This window comes from Mesoplodon bidens (genome assembly GCF_964165515.1).
Source record: "Mesoplodon bidens genome assembly, chromosome: 15".
NCBI classification, from domain to species: Eukaryota; Metazoa; Chordata; class Mammalia; order Artiodactyla; family Ziphiidae; genus Mesoplodon; species Mesoplodon bidens.
Genome location: NC_138171.1, coordinates 12,261,615 through 12,281,588, shown reverse-complemented (window position 1 = coordinate 12,281,588; position 19,974 = coordinate 12,261,615). Strand labels below are relative to the sequence as shown.

At 48.8% G+C, this 19,974-nt stretch overlaps 1 protein-coding gene across 1 annotated transcript in view; it reads right to left on the bottom strand.

The window, feature by feature from the left end:
* KCNB1 (potassium voltage-gated channel subfamily B member 1) overlaps positions 1 to 19,764 on the bottom strand; it is a gene marked incomplete at its 3' end in the record, with an annotated part of 102,019 nt that extends 82,255 nt beyond the window's left edge. Inside the window, exon 1 of the mRNA XM_081255981.1 lies at positions 19,110 to 19,764. Within this exon, the coding sequence (XP_081112107.1) occupies positions 19,110 to 19,676 (567 nt within the window). The 5' untranslated portion in view covers positions 19,677 to 19,764. The remainder of the gene's footprint in view (positions 1 to 19,109) is intronic.
* Between the last annotated feature and the right edge of the window lie 210 nt (positions 19,765 to 19,974).

Genomic DNA, 19,974 nt, shown 5'->3' with positions numbered 1-19,974 from the left:
TGGCCACATGGAAACTTGCAGGCCACTGGGAGGAGATTTAACCGCTCCTTCCACCCATTCTCCAGCAAATCAAATGGAAATCACCCACCTTTCTCCTCCTCCCTCCTTCACATCATAAAACTGTGAAAAACCCCACTGCCCTTATGATTTATGGAATTTGAAAAATACAACAAAATATCCACACAATTGAGATTCTTTAAAAACTTGGGGTGTTTGAGCTACTTAAGGAGAAAAGGGAGAAGAGCAAAAAGAGAAAGGCAAGAAGCCCAAGAATAAAAGGAAGAAGCAAGTGAGGGAGAGCTATGGAGAGAAGGAGAGCAGCGTGGGGGGTGGGGGGTGTGGGGGGGTGCTGGCTCAGTGCCTGGGCTCTGCAGGTAACAGCCTGGGGTCAGACGCTGCCCTACCCTCTCTTAGCTGCATCCTTGCATGTATTACTCTGCCTCTCTGGGGCTCAGTTTCCACATCTGTAAAATGGGGATAATAACAGTACATTCCTCATAGGGCATGGAGGGGACTATCCGAGTTAACGTCTGTATGAGTGGTACAGGAATGTTAGCTATGTGGGTGTTGGTAGAGAAATACGCTGGATGGTGCCTCTGAAGCCCTCAGAGTCCCTAGGGAAACCTGGGCTCAGCCTGGACAGCTGGAGGGTGAGAAGTACTGAGGAGACACAGGGCCCACAGTGATGGGCTAGTATGAGACAGGCTTTGGAGGGCAGCTAAGAAATCTTCCTGGGAGAGCGAAACTCCTCCTCCCCTGAGTGAGAATGTCTCATATCTGGGAGGAGGAACCAGGTTCTGCATTTTTCTGAGTGAAAGGGAAGGGCTTCTGGGCACCTCCTCTAAGGAACCTCCAGTTCAGGGAAGATTAACCCCAGAGCAATGAACTTTGGAATCCAAAAGCAGTGACCAAAGGGGTCTGATGATAAATTCTTTTTTTTTTTTTTTTGCGGTACGCGGGCCTCTCACTGTTGTGGCCTCTCCCGCTGCGGAGCACAGGCTCCAGACGCGCAGGCTCAGCGGCCATGGCTCATGGGCCCAGCCGCTCCGCAGCATGTGGGATCTTCCCGGACCGGGGCACGAACCTGTGTCCCCTGCACCGGCAGGTGGACTCCCAACCACTGCGCCACCAGGGAAGCCCCGTGATGATAAATTCTTGAAAGAAATACCAGGGCCCATTGTGGGGCTTAGAATGTCATCAAGTTTGGGAAGTCAAGGGAATTCCCTAGCAGTCCAGTCATTAGGATGCCTCACTTTCACTGCCGAGGGCACCGGTTCAATCCCTGGTCAAGGAACTAAGATCCTGCAAGCCACTCAGCGTGGCAAAAAAAAAAAAATCTGAAGTCAAGGGAAGGGTGTTCAAACAGAGTTGTAAAGGTTGAATTAAGGGGGCCAGGGTAGGGGCTACAAGCTTGTGCTAGTCAGCACAGCATGTGCAAAGGTCCTGAGATGAGACCCGGAATGGTGTCCTGAAGATCTGAGAAAGGAGGTAGGGAGCCATATGATGTGTCTGTAATGTGAAGGTGGGGTAGTACTCCTTATAGGTCCTTAATGGCCAGGTAAGGGTTTTGGAAATTATCCTGAGAACAATGAGAAACCATGGAGGGGTTGATACTCTTCCTACCGCTGCTCCCCCTCACCCCCATTCAGAAACTCTCTAGGTAGAGTGGATGTGATTGGACATGGGCTCTGCATAGAATGATTTGAGAGCTTGGAAAACTCTCTGAGACTATATCAGAAAGAGCAGTAGTCATTCATTCATTCATTTATTTATTCAACAAATATTTATTTAGTAACTACTATATGCTAAGCACGATTTTAGCACTAGGAGGATAGAAGTAAAACCTGAACAAGTTCCTCTCTAATGGAGCTTATAATGCAACAGAATGAGACAGACAAGAGCCAGATAAATATGTAGCATTCTAGGTGGTGGAAAGGACTATGAGAAAAATAAAAGAAGGTAAAGAATGGAGTGTGTGAAGATCAGGGGGAGGGGGTGCTGTAACCATTTACTAGGGGATGTGACCCAGCAAATTGCCCCTGCAGACCCCCTTTCCACCCAGTGTCCCCTGAGTGTCCATTATTTGCACCATTGTAAGCAGAGTTTAAAGATGATTTTTTAGCACTCTCCATCCCACAATCAATTAAGCTCCCCCTCTACCTGGCACCAAGAGTGCATTTGTGGTGATCACAGTGACCAGAAAACTGTTCCACTTCCCTACGTGTTGCTGCCAGCCGCAAGTAAGGAAGCCACAAGCACTAGGCACTCTGTTCTCACCTTTGCCTGACACCATTTGCCTTTCTCTGGATAATAGGGTGGTGAGATCATCCGGGTGCCCCCCAGGGGGTTGGCAGGGCTGCATCCCTCGGCCTGTTCCAGGCCAGCCAGCAAGAAAAAGAAGTGCATTTAAGTGGAGTTGACAACAGGTTCGAGGGTTTCTGGCAGGAGTGGGGCAGGGGAGCCATTCTTCAGCCGCCTTCCTGAGGATCACGTCACCTCTGCCAGCACCACCCGAGTGGATGGGCGTCAGCAACAGAAAGAGGTGTAACAGAACCCCCCTGGCTAAATGGAGATTTGGGAACCTTCTGTGGTTTGTATTTCTTCAGGAACTCTGCCAGAGGGGGATGCTGAGCAGTAATGACACACACAAGGGAAGAGATCCACAAATAATGTGTTGGAAATAGGAGTTCCGACTCTAAACAACAGCGTTCCGAATGTGCCTGACAGAATTCTGATCACAAACGCCAAGGTCAGTGTCCTGACCTTGAAACCTCAGAATTCCAACTCCAACCATGAGTTCCAACCTGAAACATCAGCATTCCAACCTTGTCTGCTGGAGTTTTCAATCACAAATATCAACACTCTGGCCGTGTACTCCTTGGGTCCAATTACAATTCTGAGGATTCTGACCTTGGATGGCAGCCTTCTGACCTTGAACCCCAGAGTTGTGACCTTGAATGGCGATGCTCCAAGAATGAACATCAACCACAGCAGTGATCTTGAGTGACAGAATTGCAACCCTGAACACCAGAATTCCAATCCCAGGCACCCTAATCTCTACCAAGAATTTCTGAAATCCCAAGCTTTCCAGCCTGAATTTGTAGAGCTAACATCACCTCATAAGGATATAAAGTTGAATTCTACACAATAAACTCTCCCACAGGCCCACAGCCCCCAGAAATAAGCCAGAGGCTTGGATGATGATGAAGATGAAAATAACAGTATGAATAACACTGGCTCACATTTATTTGCAGCACTTTGCTGAGCACTTCACATGCTATATCTCATTGCATCCTCTGGACCACCCCAGGGAATTTATTATTCCCACTTTACAGATGAGGAACCTGAGGCTCAGAGTCAGTCTGGTTTGCTGACTCAATATTCAGTGCTTTTCCCAACCACTTCAGCAGATTTTTCCTCCTGCTCTCTTTGGAGTTTGGGTAGGGGGACCTAGGATCCTATTAGCTAATAAACTTAGGACTTAGCTGTGAATTTCCCTGACCTATGTTGTCATTCACCGGGGATGGGCTGCCTTGAGCTTTGGAGTCCCACCTGTGTGGGACAGTCATTCATTCAACAAACACTTGCCCCCCTGTGCTGTGCTTCAGTAAGGAGAGGGGAGAGGGGACCTGTTACTTCTGACACCCAGGCTCTATACCCTTCCTCCCCACTCCCTTCCAGATGGGAGGGTCTCAGAGGCAAGAAGTGATCACCCCCTGCTATTTCTAGCCATCGAAGGTTCTATGCTGCAGAGGTCAAGAAGTGGAGCCCCAAAGGCTGAATGTGGTCCACAGATGTGTTCTGTTTGGCTCACTCAAATGTTTTTAATTTTTAAAAAATTATTTGACAACATTGAAAAATGTGGATATCTCAGTGAAAGCTAAAATTTCTGGCTGGGCCCAGAACCCAGTCTGGATGCAGAATCCAGCCTCGAGCTGAATAGCAGCTGCCTCCTTGGATGGGCACATACGCTCCAGTTCACCGCAGTCCCCACCACTCTCTCCTGCCTCCTTAACTGAGTGTTGAAAACCACCTCTTTGGATTGGCTTATCCTCCCAGTCGTGAGGCCAGCAAGAGTCTAAAATTTTTATGCAGGGGGTGGGTACTGGTGGGTAGAAACCTGAAGGAAGGGGGAGGGGAACTAGGGGACCTGCCTTGGGTTGCATTTGCATGGGGCTTTATGTAAGATGGAGAAGGCTCCATGTGCCCACATCAACGGATGCGGGGTGTGATGGAGACTGGGGAGAAGGTTGGGGGGAGGGTCTCAGCCCCCCGCTCTCCAGTCATGCCTTGGCACAGCCATTGCATGAAGGGTTCAAGCAAGCAAAGGTGTCATAAGAGGCTTGATTAAGGCGAGGTTTGGGGTAGCCTCTCTTTCCTCTCTCCCTCTTGACAAAAGGAAGAGAGAAGGAAAACCAACAACATGAACAGAGCATCCGTGCCTGGCCAACGCAGTGCTGGCCATTCTGGCACAGATGAGTGCACCTGTCTTTCCAGTAGTCCTGCTTGGCAAGTTACCATGCCCGTTTTCCAGGTAGGGAAACTGAGGCCCAGAGAGATGATGGGTCTGTTTGCCCTGGGTCTCGTAGCTCATATGTGGTGGTGTTAGGATTATGAACCCAGGCCTCCAGAGTTCCAAGCCAGAGCTCTTTCCACTCATCCTCCCAGGGAGATGGCATATGAGAGGAGGAAAAACACTGGTGAAGAGGAGGGGAAGGACACCTGCCCCAAGTGGGCCTAATCTGAAAATAAACCAGAGAGACATTTTATCATTGAAAGAGTGGAAATGCCACCAAGTCCAAACTGGTTGTTCAAGGGCAGGGAGGGCCTTTCTGAAGAGGTGACATATGAGCCAAGATTTGAAGGATGAGAAGGGGCAGCTGGCATTGCAAGATACAGAGCCAGAGGCCCAGAAAGGTTAAGTGATTGTTCAAGGTCACAGGGCTAACTGTGCCTTCCCTCCCTCCCTCCCTCCAGTCCTCCAACAAACCCCCTCTGACAAAGCCAGCCCCTCCCCTGCATCAGGCCCTGGGGTGACTTTAGAACACAGGTCAGAAAACTTTCCCTGTAAATGCTGTTGTTACCAAAAAGCAACCCTAGATAATAGGTAAATGAACGTGTTGATGTTCCAATAAAGCTTTATTTACAAAACTGGCAGCCTACCCTGCTTTAGAACACAGAAATGAGTACGATACAGTCCTAGATTTTGAGAATATCCTGCTTTAGTTGGGGCGGTAATACAAGTCTAGAAGAAAACAGAATACACGAGGGAGCATGCTAAATGGTGCAGGAGAGGTAGAAACAGAATTTGTAGAAGATCACTTCTGCGGCTCAGGAAGGACAGAAATCAAGTTCAGGTTCTCAGAAAGGGCCACCCGCACTCCTCTTTGACCTTGGCCTGTTATTCTTTATCTAAACACCTTCCTTCCTTCCCAGCATACATATTACTCTTTGTGATTATTCTTTCATTTAACTTTTTATTTGTTTAATGCCTATCTCCCTCCAGCAGGCTATAAACTCCATAATGGCTATGGATTATTTTTGCCAGCTTACATTTATTCTCTCCTTTTTTTGCTAACAGTATTTCAATTTTTCTTTGAAGAACCACCTCTTTCCCATTCTCAGTCCCAACTCAGAACCAGCCATTGTCGTGTGACCCAGACCTGGCTAAGTGATTGGCTTAGGGATGGACCAGTGAAAATCAGCCCTGGGATTTTGCTGGAATTATTGGGGAAGAGACTTGCTTTTTCCCCAGGATGGAAGCCTACAGTTGCTGGGTGCTGTCTTTCCAGCCATGTTTGCACAGCCTGCTGAGAAGCCAACATGGATAAGAGGAGACTTAGATGGATTGGAGACCAATTCTTGATGATATATTTAAGCCCCAGATCCAGTCCTGCCTGAAGCCCTACCTAACCCAAGACTTTTCAATTACATTTTTATTTTTGATTAAGTCCATTTGAACTGCATTTTTGTCACCCACAACCAAAGGAATCCTAAACCAATAGATACACAAGTGCTTCTCACGCACCCTGCACAATGCCTGGCATATAGTAACATGCAGTAAATGTTTGTCACACAGACAACAGGTGGCATTGAAGGAGGACCTCAAAACATGCACATATACCCACATGAATTTAGAAGGACCAGAGAAGCCTAGAAAGGAAACTAACTTTGAATCCAATAGGATTGTCCCAGGAATAGGAGGGAATGACTGAATCAAATTTCGGTCAGTATTTCAAGGAACAATAAGGGATGTGTAAACATACCCACAGCATAAGAGATAAAAGAAAACTGATCTATTCAGTGGGAATTCTAGACATGTTGAAGGCTGGTTCAACATTATCTTTTTTTTTTTTTTTGAGGCCACACTTTGCGGCATGCAGGATCTTAGTTCCCCATCCAGGGATCGAACCTATGCCCCCTGAATTGGGAGCACAGAGTCTTAGCCACTGGACCGCCAGGGAAGTCCCCCAACATTATCTTATCCCCACCTTTCTTTCTGTTCTCACATGCCCCTGGCAGGGCGATCATGCACTGCCTCTTCGGTACGAACAGTTGGGTCTACAAAGACACTGAGAAGCAATGCTGGCCAAGGTAAGGGGCCGCAAGGATCACACAGACCTTGGAAAGACTCAGGGATGGGCCTTAGGTAGCAATTAGTGAAATATAATGCTCTATGTTTAGAAGCTGTTTGATTCCAGGTGCATTACCTGGCAGATGTGAAAGATGATGTGGAATTGGCCAATATAACATTATTCTCTCAAAGACAGTGTCTGTCTGCCAGGCCATGGTGGGCAATTATGGTGGAGACCAGCCCTGCTGCAGAGCAAAAATGGAGCAGACAGGGTGTGAAGGAACACCTCAAGTGTCTAATTCAATTGTACCTCCTCGCTGTGAATGGAAGGCCAGAAGTCACTTCTTCCTGGCCCAGGAAGTATGGGGATGGTAGAGGGCAGGTAGAGATAAGGAAGGTGGGAGGAGATTGGAGGGGGTACACCTGGGAGACCCTTGCCTTGTATGGGAGACCCCTCTGATCAATCACCATAAGATCATGCAAGTTTGCTCATTCATTCACTCAACAATTGTTTACTAACACTAAACTACAATAAAAATTAATAATAACAGCAATGGTTAACTTGTACTGAACACATGCAGAGTACCAGGGATCGCTGAGTGCTTCATATAGAATTGTCACAGGAATTCCCTGGAGGTCCAGTGGTTAGGACTCTGAGCTCTCGCTGCCGAGGGCCCGAGTTCAATCCCTGGTTGGGGAACTAAGATCCCACAAGCTGTGCTGTGCGGCCAAAAAAGAAAGAGAGAAATAGAATCGTTACTCTGGTTGTTAGGAGGCTCCCCAAATTATGGATCAGGAAATTGAAGCCCAGAGAAATTCATTCCCCCAAGGGCACACAGCTTGAATCATCATCGAGCTAGGATTTGAATGTAGGCAGTCGGGCTGCAGAGCCTGCTCTCTTAAGCATTCCTGTCTCTCTGTGGGCCAGGCCTGGCATCCACAGAAAAACTCATAAGCTAGTCTTCAGAGTGTTTTGTGCAAGGAAGTTATGAACATCAGGTTTCTGGAGCACAGAGGAGGGAGCAGGCGGTGCTGCCTGATGGGGGTGTGGGTGGTGGAGGGAGGGAGAAGCTGGGCCTTGAAGGGTGAGGAGAGAGAGGCTGCAGGCAGATAAGAGGGAGAAGGGGGTGCAAAGCAGAGGAATCAGCTTGGGCAGAAGTGTGGAGCAGGACCCAGGAAGGATGGTGTATTTGGGGAATGCAAGAAGGTGGGTGTGGTGTGAGCAGAGGGTACCATGGACAGAGGACAGGGGGAGACGAAGGTGGAGAGGTTGGCTGAGGTCTTGAAGGTCAGGCTGAGGAGTCTGGACTTTATTCTGGGGGCAGTGAGAACCATGGAAGGGTTTTTGGAAGGGGATGATTAGCATGAGCAGATTACACTTGAGAAAGATGGCTTGGGTTCCCTGCAGAGAAGGGACTGGAAGGGGACAGCTGGAGGCAGGGAGGCCAGTGCAGAGGCTCAGACTCTGAGGAAAGACCAAAGTCCAACAGCAACAAAGTCATCCCTTTGATCTTACCTCCCCAGCTCCCCTGCTTTCACTCTGCTCTGGCCACACTGGCCACCTGGCTGTTTCTTGACTGCCCCAGATGTGTTCTAGCCCCAGGGCCTTATCACGTGCTGTTTTCTCCACCAGAAACACTCTCCCCATCCAAAGCCCACATGCCTCCCTCTCTCCCTTCCTGCAGGTTTCTGCTTAATTGGCACCTTCTTGGTGAGGCCTTTTCTGACCATCCTGGTTAAACACCCTGCACCCGAACACTCCCGCCCCCTTCCCTGCTGACCTTTCTCCGTGTCACCTGTTACAACCAAAATATTGCATATTTATTTCATCTTGTCATTTCATCCATGAATGCTTCAGTATGTATCTCTAAAATATGAATATTTCCAAACATAATCACAATAGCAATTATTACACCTAAAAAATAGCATTCATTCCGCCATAACATCAAATATCCAGTTAGCATTCATCTTCCTCTGACTGTCTCATGATTTGTTTTTCACAGTTTCTCAGCTCCAGGAAGTATCTGTATTTGTTTCTTTTTTGAATGGTCTTAATCTCTCTATTCACTGGAATCTCAGTGCCATGAGGGCTGGAATCTTTGTTTTGTTCTCTGTGCTGTGTCCCCAACACCTAGGACAGTGCTCAGCACACAGGAGGTGCTCAATAAATCTTACTGAATAAATGAATACGACCAATCCTAATAATAACAGCTGCTATTGAGCTTGTGGGTGTTATCTGTTTATTGTTATTTACTATATTACATCATCTAATCCTCACAACCTCTTTATAAGGTAAGGGCTGTGATTGGGCCCATTTTCCAGATGGGGAAACTGAGCCACTTGGCTCAGGGACACACAGCTAGAAAGTGGCCAGGGCCTAAGACCCATCACATGGACTGGGCATCTGTGGCTGCTGGTGGAGGCTGAGGTTTTGTGATTGCCCAGGAACCGCCCCCACATCCCACATGTATCCCCAGTCCAGCCACATTTCCCTGACTTACTTTCCTCTTCCAAGCTGCCATCTTTTCTCTCTCTCTTTTTTTTTTTTGGCCGTGCCGTGTGGCTTGGGGGATCTTAGTTCCCCAACCAGGGATCAAACCTGGGACCCGGCAGTGAGAGTGCCGAGTCCTAACCACTGGACCACCAGGGAGTCCCCCGCCATCTTCTCTTGACTGCAATGCTGCAACATCCTCCTGGCAGCTGCTCATCTTTTATTTCTCTAATGCCCACTCTTCATGCAACACCTAGGGGGTGGAGGCCAGGGATGCTGCTAAACATCTTATAATGCACAGGACAGCCCTCTACAACAGAGAATTATCCCTCCCCAAATGTCAACAGCGCTGAGGTTGAAAAGCCAGAGACGTCCTGCACCCAGAGCACGGCAGAAGCAGATGAGAGTCAGACTTCTAGAAATGTGTTAGTGATAATAATGAGAGTCCCAAAGTTTGTAAACAAAGCTCAAAGGCCTAAATGCAAGGCCTGAAAGTATAAAACTCTTAGAAGAAATCATGGGGAAAACACTTCATGACATTGGATTTGGCAATGACTTCTTGGATCTGACACCAAAAGCACAGGCAACAAAAGAAAACATAGACAAGTTGGACTTCATCAAAATTTAAAACTTCTGTGCCTCAAAGGACACAGTCAACAGAGTACAAAGGCAACCTACCAAACGGGAAAACATATCTGTAGATCATATATCTGATAAGGGGTTGATATCCAGAATATATAAAGAAACTGCTACAACTCAAGAATAAAAAACAAACAACCCGATTGGAAGATGGGCTACTTACTTAAATAGATATTTCTCCAAAGAAGATATGCACATGGCCAACAAGCATATGAAAAGGTATTCAACATCACTAATCATTAGGGAAATGCAAGTCAAAATCACAGTGAGATACCACCTCATATCCGTTAAGATGGCTACGATAAACAAAACAAAACCAAAAACACGCAGGAAATAACAAATGTTGGTGAGGATGTGGAGAAACTGGAACCCTTGTGCACTGTTGGTAGGAATGTAAAATGGTGTAGCTGCCATGAAAGACAGTATGGAGATTCCTCAAAAAATTAAAAATAGAATTACCACATAATCCAGCAATTCCACTGCCGGATATACACCCAAAAGAACTGAAAGCGGGGTCTCGAAGAGATATTTGTACAGCCACGTTCCTAGCAGTATTATTCACAAAACAGCCGAAAGGTGGAAGCAACCCAAGTGTCCATTGATAGGTGAACGGACAAATAAACTGTGGTATATACACAAAATGTATTATTATTCAGCCTTAAAAAGGAAGGAAATTCTGACACATGCAACAACATGGGGGACCCTTGAGGATATTACACTAAGTGAAATAAGCCAGTCATGAAAAGACAAATACTGGACCGAGAGTAGTCAGATTCATAAAGACAGAAAGTAGAAGAATGGATGCCAGGGGCTGAGGGGTGGGGATGGAGTTATTGCTTCACAGGTACAGAGTTTCAATTTTGCAAAATAAAAAGTTCTGGAGATTGGTTGCACAACAACATGAATATACTTAACACTCTTGAACTATCCACTTAAAAATGGTTACGATGGTAAATTTCATGTTATGTATATTTTACCACAAATAAAAAAGAAATCACCCAGAGATTGTTTCAATTGTGGGGTCCAAGTATGGGTGTTTGTCGAAGCTCAGGTGACCCAAATGTTCAGACAGTGGTGAGCACCCTGCTCTGTGAAGTGTGCCTCATTTCTTTTTTTTTTTTTTTTTTTTTTGCGGTACGCGGGCCTCTCACTGTTGTGGCCTCTCCCGTTGCAGAGCACAGGCTCCGGACGCGCAGGCTCAGCGGCCATGGCTCACGGGCCCAGCCGCTCCGTGGCATGTGGGATCTTCCCGGACTGGGGCACGAACCCGTGTCCCCTGCATCGGCAGGCGGACTCTCAACCACTGCACCACCAGGGAAGCCCAGTGTGCCCTATTTCTTATTCCCATTCCCAGCACGGGTGAGGTGACTTGTGGGCTTATACCGCCAGGAAGCAGTGGGGGTGGAATTGGAACCTAGGCCATACCCGTACCCGCAGGAATATGTCTCACGTGGTAACATTACGTCTTATTTGCTATTTATGTCATCAGGGAAATTTTAAAGGAGAACTGGTGCTCCGGATACGAACATGTGAATTCCGGCTCCCGCCCCACCTGCCTCCAATTTGGGGGCAGGGGTGTGCCTCTGCCCCTGCCCCCATCCGGTCGAGCCCACCTCTACCAGAGACACCAAAATCAAGAATATCCCATGTCAGGGAGAAGGTAAGGCCTTAACTTAATATTTAAATTATCTATTAAATTAATGCTTAATGCTAACCCTGTGTCTCCAATAGTCCCATCCCGTAGTCTTTGGGGCCAGGAACACTCCCAAGTTAGGAGGGAGACGCTGAAGGCCTCTCACCAAGGTGAAGAGGCATCCTGGAGCTCTTTTCTCACTTCCTGAAGGTCATTCACATGGCACAGAGGCCAGATCATGGGCTCGCAGTCCTCCCATTCTCTATGTGACCCTGAGCCCGCCACTTCACCTCTCGGGGCCTCAGTTTCCACAGCTGTAAGATGAGGATAATTATCCCTCCCTCGTGAGGTGACTGTGGGAATCAGATACCACACTGCATTTAATGCTCCTTGCACTGCGTCAGGCACAGTGGTAGCTGCGGCTGCTATTGTTTTTATTTTCTCCAGGAGCTGGAAATGAGGCTGACCGAGCCCAACCAGCCCTGGAATTTTTTCTTGCAAGATGATCCCCGATAGGAGTTTGAGGTTTCCCACAGGTCTTTTGCTGCATCCCTAGAAGCAGATCCTAAGATAAAGATCTGAGTAAAGTGGCTTATGTAGGAAGTGATCCTAGAAAACACTGGTAGGAGAGAGGGGACATGAGACAGCGAAGAGGCCAAACAGAGTGTACTATCAGGCAAGGAACCACTGTGGGCACCTGGGGCTGAATTCTGCTGAGGAACTCTGGGGCCAGTGTGGACCATGAACCTCTGAGTTATATCCCCATCCAGGGGGAGGGAGCTGAAGTATTATACACCTTCCCCATCAGTCATCAGTTGAGGGCTTCTCCCTCCAGGTAGGGCCTTAACTCCCTCTCTTTACTGAACTCCACAGGCCAGAGGAAGCTTCTAGGCAAAGAACTGCATGTGCTTGCAGCTGGGAGTTGGGCTAGTGGCACTGAAAAGGTAAGAGCTAAAAGGATATGGGTGGGACGCTGACCATATCTTCCCCATCAGGATTGGGTCCCCGTTCTGCTCCAATTGCCTATGTGACATTGAGCAAAGTTATGTAACCTCACCTGACAATGAGCATGTATCTTTGTATAAGAATAATGAATTTTTGAAAAGGATCTTATTTATCTGGCAGGAGAGTATGGAGGGTTAAATGAAACGACAAATAAAAACAAAACAAAACAAAAAAACCGCTAACAGTTACTGAGGGCTTTCTACGTGTCAAACCCTATTTGAAATGCTTTGCATGCATTAATTCATTTAATTCTGGTGGCGATTCAATGAGGCAGCCCCTGCTGTTGCCCCCATTTTATGATTGAAGGAACCGGGGCACATGGAGGTGCAGTAGTTTGTCACATGTCACATGGTGAGTAACAGGGGAGTCAAATTTTGAACTCGGTCCCATCCACGACAGGTTGAACTTGGGCAACCCTAAAATCAGGGCTCCCATCCACGACACTATCAAGTATAGGAAGTACACATAGTGCTGGGTATGGGGTTGGTGCTTAATGCGTGCTTGTTCTCTTTCAGTTAATTAAGCTTTGGCCAAACTGCTCATTTGGCCAGCACTTGTCCTTCCTAAACATTTTCACAATCTCTAGCTTTTTGTAGCCTTTCAAAAACCCCTGGGAGACCAGCTGCCCAGGTATGATCCTGGTCAAGCATCCGGGAGGAATGGAAATACCCCTGAACCTCAGTGAGGGTAACGGGGGCGGGGGGGGGGGGCAAGGGAGGGGCAGAAAGGCCTGAAAATGGCCCCTGATCTTTCCCCAACTTGTTGTGTGACCCAGGCAAGTCCTTGAAGCATCCTCCGTGTTTCCCCTTATCAAATCAGGATACTGGATTTATGAAGTGTGGCTTCAGTGCTTTCCATGCATGATCAAACTTAATCCTCCAGGCAACCCTGGGAGGTAGCTTTGCTTATCATCCTCATTTACAGATTAGGAAATGGAAGCTACGAGAAATGAAATGATTTGTCCAAAATCCAGAGCTAGGAAATGTCAGGGCTGGGAATCAAACCCAGGTCTGTGTGACCCCACAGCCAGGATTCTGAATCTCTGGCGTATTGGGTTGGCCAAAAAGTTCGTTCGGGGTTTCCATAACAAAAACCTGAGCGAACTTTTGGCCAACCCAATACAAACATCCAGGATGACTGACCCGGGCCAGCAAGAGCCTCAGCCAGACGATTCATAGCACTGGAGGGGCCCCATGGATTCTGAGTTGGTTTCCCTCATTTTTCTTGATGATAAAACATGAATCCCTCCTGGATCAAGTCAAGGAAGTAGAAGCATCATCACACTAACGGCATGAAATCCCAAGGGGGCAGGCGGTGATCCTACAATCAACAACACTGGAATAGGGGATGTTGCCAACCAGGGGAGTAGCTAGAAGAGAGGAATTCGGTGATAATACTAATCATCACTGTGGTCACATATAGAACATTTATTACATGCCAGGCACTAGGTTAAGCTCTTTATGCAAATTATCTCCTAATGGCCCTAAGAGGCGGGCTCCATTATAATTCTCATTTTCTAGAGGAGGAAACTAACACTCAGAGGAGGAAAGGAACTTACCCAAGGTCATATTCCTGGTAAGCAACGTAGAAATGAACCACATCTGTTGGACTTCAGAGCTGAATCTTTTTTTGGGGGCGGGGGGAAAGCTTTTTAAAAAAATATTTATTGGGCTTCCCTGGTGGCGCAGTGGTTGAGAGTCCACCTGCCGATGCAGGGGACACGGGTTCGTGCCCTGGTCCGGGAAGATCCCACATGCCGCGGAGCAGCTGGGCCCGTGAGCCGTGGCCACTGAGCCTGTGCGTCCGGAGCCTGTGCTCCGCAGCGGGAGAGGCCACAACAGTGAGAGGCCCGCGTACCGCAAAAAAAATAAATAAATAAATAAAATAAATTATTTATTTATTATTTATTTATTTATTTTGCCTGCACTGGGTATTAGTTGTGGCATGCGAACTCTTAGTTGAGGCATGCATGCAAGATCTAGTTCCCCGATCAGGGAATGAAACCAGGCCCCCTGCATTGGGAGCACAGAGTCTTATCCACTTGGACCTCCAGGGAAGTCCCCAGAGCTGATTTTTAATTCTGTGGTGGGCAAAGTACTGACCAAAGTCTCTAAATAAAGAATACTCTCACACTGGAATATAATAATACTAATTCATATGTATAAAGTACTTTCCATTTGCAAATTACATTCAACATCTGAAATCTCATTGAATCATCAAAACTGTCCCAAGAGGTGGGCACTTATACCATCACCATTTGGCAGGTGAGCTCACTGAAGCTCCGAGAGCTTGAATGAGCTGTCCAAGACTCCAGATTGAAGCAGCACAGGTTTGGGAACCAGACCAACCTGGGTTCAGACCCTTGCTCTGCTATTTTCATTCCTTCAACAAATATTGACTGAGCACTTAGCTGTGTGAGCTCTGGCAAGTGACTGCCCCTCTCAGAGCTTCCATTTTCTCTTTATAAAAGAATATTAATACCACTCATCAAATCCATTCCCTCCCTCATCTGAAAATGCCAGACGCGCTTTTCCAGGCTTCCCTGCAGATAGAGCATGAGCATGTGACCTGATGCCGGCCAATGGGATTTAAAAAGAAGTCTGCCAGGGGGCTGCTGGGAAAGGTTTGCCTTGCAGAAACAAAAAAAAAGAGGCACATAAGAGGGCATGCTCTTCTTCAGTGGTCAGATATCATGTGTCTACATTTGAAGGCTGGAACTCGGTAGCCATTTTGTGAGATGAGGCATCCAGCCTGAGGACCAAGCCACCTGCAGGCACTGGAGGAGCAGAAGGACAGAAAGAATCTAGAATTCTACTGGCATCATGGAACCATTAACACAAAACCAGCTACGTGGAACTGTCCGTTAAGTGAGAAGATGCATCTTCCTCCTTACAGAAGCCACTTCCATGTTTCTATCTGTGACTTGTAGCCCAAACTGGCAGATTACTTTGATTGAATTGTTGAAGGGACTTCAATGAGATAGTGCATATAAAGTATCACTAATCAGTGCCTGGCACAATAAACAGCAGCTACTCTGGAACTTATCTCAGGCTTTAACCCTGAGGCTTTTCCAGGGACCACAGACACTCCTGGCCTGGCAAATTAGTTCCCTGTCTCTCCTCCTGCGAAAAGCCTGTAGCTTTCCCCCCAGGAAGCAGAAACTCAGTGGTGGCCCAGCCCTGCAATCATGTCACTCTGATGAAGCTGACCCCAGCTTCCAAACAAGAATCAACCACACTGCCCTTTGCCTAATGGATTTTGATTTTCACTCCCCTGACGGGGAAGGCGAGGGCCTGTGCTTTGGTTTGTCTCTGTGTTGCCAGAACATCCATCAATTATTAACAGTGGCAGCTTAGCCTTCCAGGACTGCTATCAGAAGGAAAGGGCTTGCTGCAAGTCAGCCACCCAGGCATAGAGAAAGGCCTCTGCCCCCTATTATTTATAACAATAAGCCCTATGTACTGTGGGTTAGGCACTGTGCTAAATTTTGACAAACATGATTTCATGATGACCCTGCAAGGTGGGCCTTTTATCTATACTTTAGAAGGCTAGCTGGCGGGAGGCTAGAGCTTGGGGAGGTGAAGAACTTGCCTAAGGCCAGAAACTGGGGAGGGGGTGAACATGGGCTTGGAACCCAGGTCTGTCCTTGCTCTTAAATATATGAGGTATGGTCATTTCTGTATCTCACAATTACCCAGCAATGATCCTCCACTTGACTTCTTATTCTGTGATCTCTGAGAAATTTCTACAGGCCTTGCTGTTCTGACAAGCAAAGCATCCAAGTTGGGGGGCTGGATGGGGGTGGGGAGGGCAAAGAACAAACGATTGAAGGAGGCCAGAGGCACAGAGAACTGGGCTGCAGGTGGGCTGGGAGGAAGGAATGACAGGTTCCCAGACCCTGAGACCCAGTGACTGACTGACTGCCTGCTCCATTCATTCATTCCACGTGTAGTTATCTGGAGATCCTCTGTGCCAGGCACCACGCTGGGTGCTGGAAACAGGGCAGTGAGTACCACTCTTGACGCTCATACTCTTGTGGGGGAGAAACGGAGAAACACAAGGAAGCAAGTATAATTTCAGATGGTGCTTAAACCCTGTGCAGGAAAGACACTGCAAGATGGACAGAGTGTAAGGGGAGGGAGGCTGTTTTAAACAGGGGTCAGGAGAGGTCTCTCAGAGGAGGGGACATTTGAGCAGGGGCCAGCTCCTACGAGGAATGAGGCCAGCCATGGGACAATATGGGGAAGAGAATTCTAGGCGGCAGGAACAGCAAGTGCAAAGGTCCTGAGTTAGGAGAAAGCCTGACCTGTTTAGGGAACAGCAAGGAGGCCAGTGGGGCTGAAACTGAGTGAAGAGAGAAGAGATGAGCTCAGAGAGGTCATGAAGCTGGATTCATGGTGAAGCGTTGGGACTTTATTCTGAGTGCGATGGGAAACCTCTCTGGCGCATTTCGAGCAGATGAATAATGTGATCCAATATACATTTAGAAAAGCTCGTTCCAGCTGCCGAATGGGGAATGGATTGCAGGGGGCAAAGGTGGAAGCAGGGAGACTGCGGAGGAGACTATGGAACTTAACCACTATGGAAAGAACAGTGCCTTCAAAATCACACTTGAGTTTGAATTTCTGGCTCCTCCTGTTTGCCTGTCACACGACCTTAGGTGAGTTACTTAACCTCTCTGATCTTCCCCCTTTGTGAAAGGTGGGATAATAGTAGAGAATTGGTATAAGGCTAAATGTGTTGTTATACTTCATACACAGTAGATACGTGATCAATGGCAGGTTTTCTATACTGAGGGCCAATGAGCCTGCCTGCCTCACCATTTCAGCCTTGGCTGCAGAATATCCTAGGCCGTCGTCCATCTGCTAGGACTAGCCGGCAGCCCCAGCCTAGGATCACAGAGAGGTCATGAAACTCGTCCCTGTGAGCGGATTAACCCGAGGGAGAGATGAAGCTGTTGATTCCCAAACAGCGCCTTTTGCAAGCCTGAGCTACTTGCCTAGCTGTCAGGCACCAACCCAAACACAGCCTTTTGCCTGCTTCTTCTAGGGAAGTGACCCTCCCCTCCTCTGCCCCTCTTGTCTTAGGGACAGGGCAGGAAGGAGGGAGAGTCATATCTGGGTCTAAACCAGGTGTGGAGGGGAAGAACCCATGTCAGGCCTGGAAATAGCAAAATAAGTCTGTTGATCCTAAGCCGGTTAAGGGTGAGTGACTATGTCTTAAGAGAGAGGCTTTTTGGACATGAAACCTGGGGCAGGATTATGGCCAGAGGCAGCCCACAGAAGAGGAAACAGGCCTAGGAATCTCCCTGTCCTCTTTAGAGTCGACATGGAAGAGAGAAAACCTTTGGGCCTCTCTCCACCCTCCAACCAGCCACTCAGTCCTACATTCACTCGCAAAGGCCTCTCTTTGGGCAGACAGATCTGGAGAAAGGACCCCACAAAACCCGCTCCAGACCCAGCCCTGTAGGTGGGCCTTTAGTGGGGGGCAGTTGAGCCAGGGAGCACCCACAGTGAGAGGCCAGGCTGGACAGGAGGCAGCCCTAGCTAATACATCATGGCTGGTATGTAGACTTCCTCTTCTCTTTTTCCTTTCGCCATAAATACATTTACCTGCCCCCGCCTTCTTTGGCCCTGCACTCAGAGAATGAGTTATGTTCAACACATCTTTCCCAACTCGGTTTTCCTGGATTTTGACATCAACACCTCTCTGTTCTGGGCTCCCCCTGGGTCCCGCGTGGCCTCTTTTAGAGCACTGCACACACTGTGTTGTCATTTACTCCCAAATCCCAGCACACTGACCACGTGAAGACAGGCCCCCACCTCTCTGAGGCATCCCCGAGTCCCAACCTGACACAGAGAAGTTGCTCATCAACAAATGACCTCCTGGCCTGGGCTGGCCCCCACCCCAATCCTTTCTTAGTTCCTTACAGCCTCTGCTTTTTTACCTGAGAGCACACAGGACTCCCTGGCCTACCCAGTGTGATTGGACCCATTCCTGCCTCTTTCTCCTGCTTTATTTTTCACATTGCCTCATTTTTTTTCTCTCCTATTTCGAAATTTACATCCTCTTCCAACAGCCAAAGCATCTTTAGAAGCTGCATCAAACCATTCTTGGAATCAACTCACCAAATTAAGAAAGACCAAACCAGGGGTGACCCCTCGCCCACAAGCATCCACAGCCAGCTGCATGCGTCATGCACGCACACACCCACCCCCCAGAGTCCCTTTGCCTCGTTTCTCTCACTTATGCTAAAACCGCCTGACAGTGTCTCAATGCCCTCCACGTATGTCCGTAAGCTGCCTTCATTCCCTTCTTGGGGCAAAATGAGGTTATAAATATAGGGATAAGTATTAAAATTGCAGGGTGACCCCCCTCCAGCCCGGGTCTGGGCCTCCACAAGGGAGCATTATGTAGAATAGACCAAACTCAACTTCACTCCATCCCAAAGCTTTATTGTCTCTCTGTGCCCTTTTTATTTGCAGTGTCCATTCTCTTGCTGTGGGTTTTCATAAGTCTCTGTAAATCCTTTTCTCCCACAAAGTTGGGGTATAAATTATTGAATGATAAAAGGATGAGGTGGCCAGTGCCACAAATGAACAGCCTGAAGGGGTCGTTCGTCCTCACCTCTGACATCTCAGCCATAGCCCTTCCTCTTTTCTGGTCTTCACATTTGGGAACTAAGCCAGAGTCCCCCAGCCGTGGTCCTCGATCTGGGGACACAGGCTGAATGCCCCAGCCCAGCAGCCCCTAGATTTCACACTCACCTTGGCGGCCACAGAGGAATTGGGCTTCTCCAGTAAGTCCCAGAGCTTTTTCCTCTTCTCGGCGCAGCACGTGTTATCGAACTCCTCACCCTCCCGCTCCCGTAGGGTTTCTGCCTCGCGCTTGAGCTCCTCATTCATCTGCTCCTTCTTCTGGTGGTAGCGGGCCTGGCAGCAGGACTCCAGGTAGATTTCGTCGATGCCCCAGTAGTCGAGCTCTTGGCTGAAGCTGAGCGCGCACATCTCCTCCATCATGTGCAGCCGTCCGGTGCGGTAGAAGTTGAGGATGGAGGTGAAGGCCCCCGGGTGGCGGTCGAAGAAGTACTCATTGTCGTCGAGGCTGTAGTCATCGCACACCTCCAGCAGCGAGTCGTGCGTGTTGCAGTCGCGCAGCTTGCCCAGCCGCGTGCGGGGCAGGCGGTCCAGGGTGCGCCAGAGCACCTCGTGCGCCAGCCCACCGACGTTGAGGCGGACGCGCCTCGAGCACGCCTTGCTGCGCACGATCTCCATGGGCTCGGGTGGCAGCGAGCTGGTGGAGCGTGAGCCATGCTTCGTCATGCCCGCCGGCATCGCTGGTCCGGCCGCCCCCGCCCCCCCTGCCCCCCCAGGCCGCTGTCACTGGAGGGCAAGGCCAGCCGCCGCGGGGGAGGGGGGCAGGGAGCGCTGTGGGCTGCTGGGGGTGCAGGGGGCCGCGCGGGAGCGCGTCACGGCCGTCTTCTCACCTCCATCCCGACGGCTGCGGGGCAGAAAGCAGACGCAGGTCAGCAAAGAGGGAGCTGTGCGCGGTCCCTCCCCACCTCTCCACCCGGGCCCCAGCCGGCCTTGACCTTCCCGGCGCTTAAGCCGCTCAGGCCCGCAGAAAGGCTGG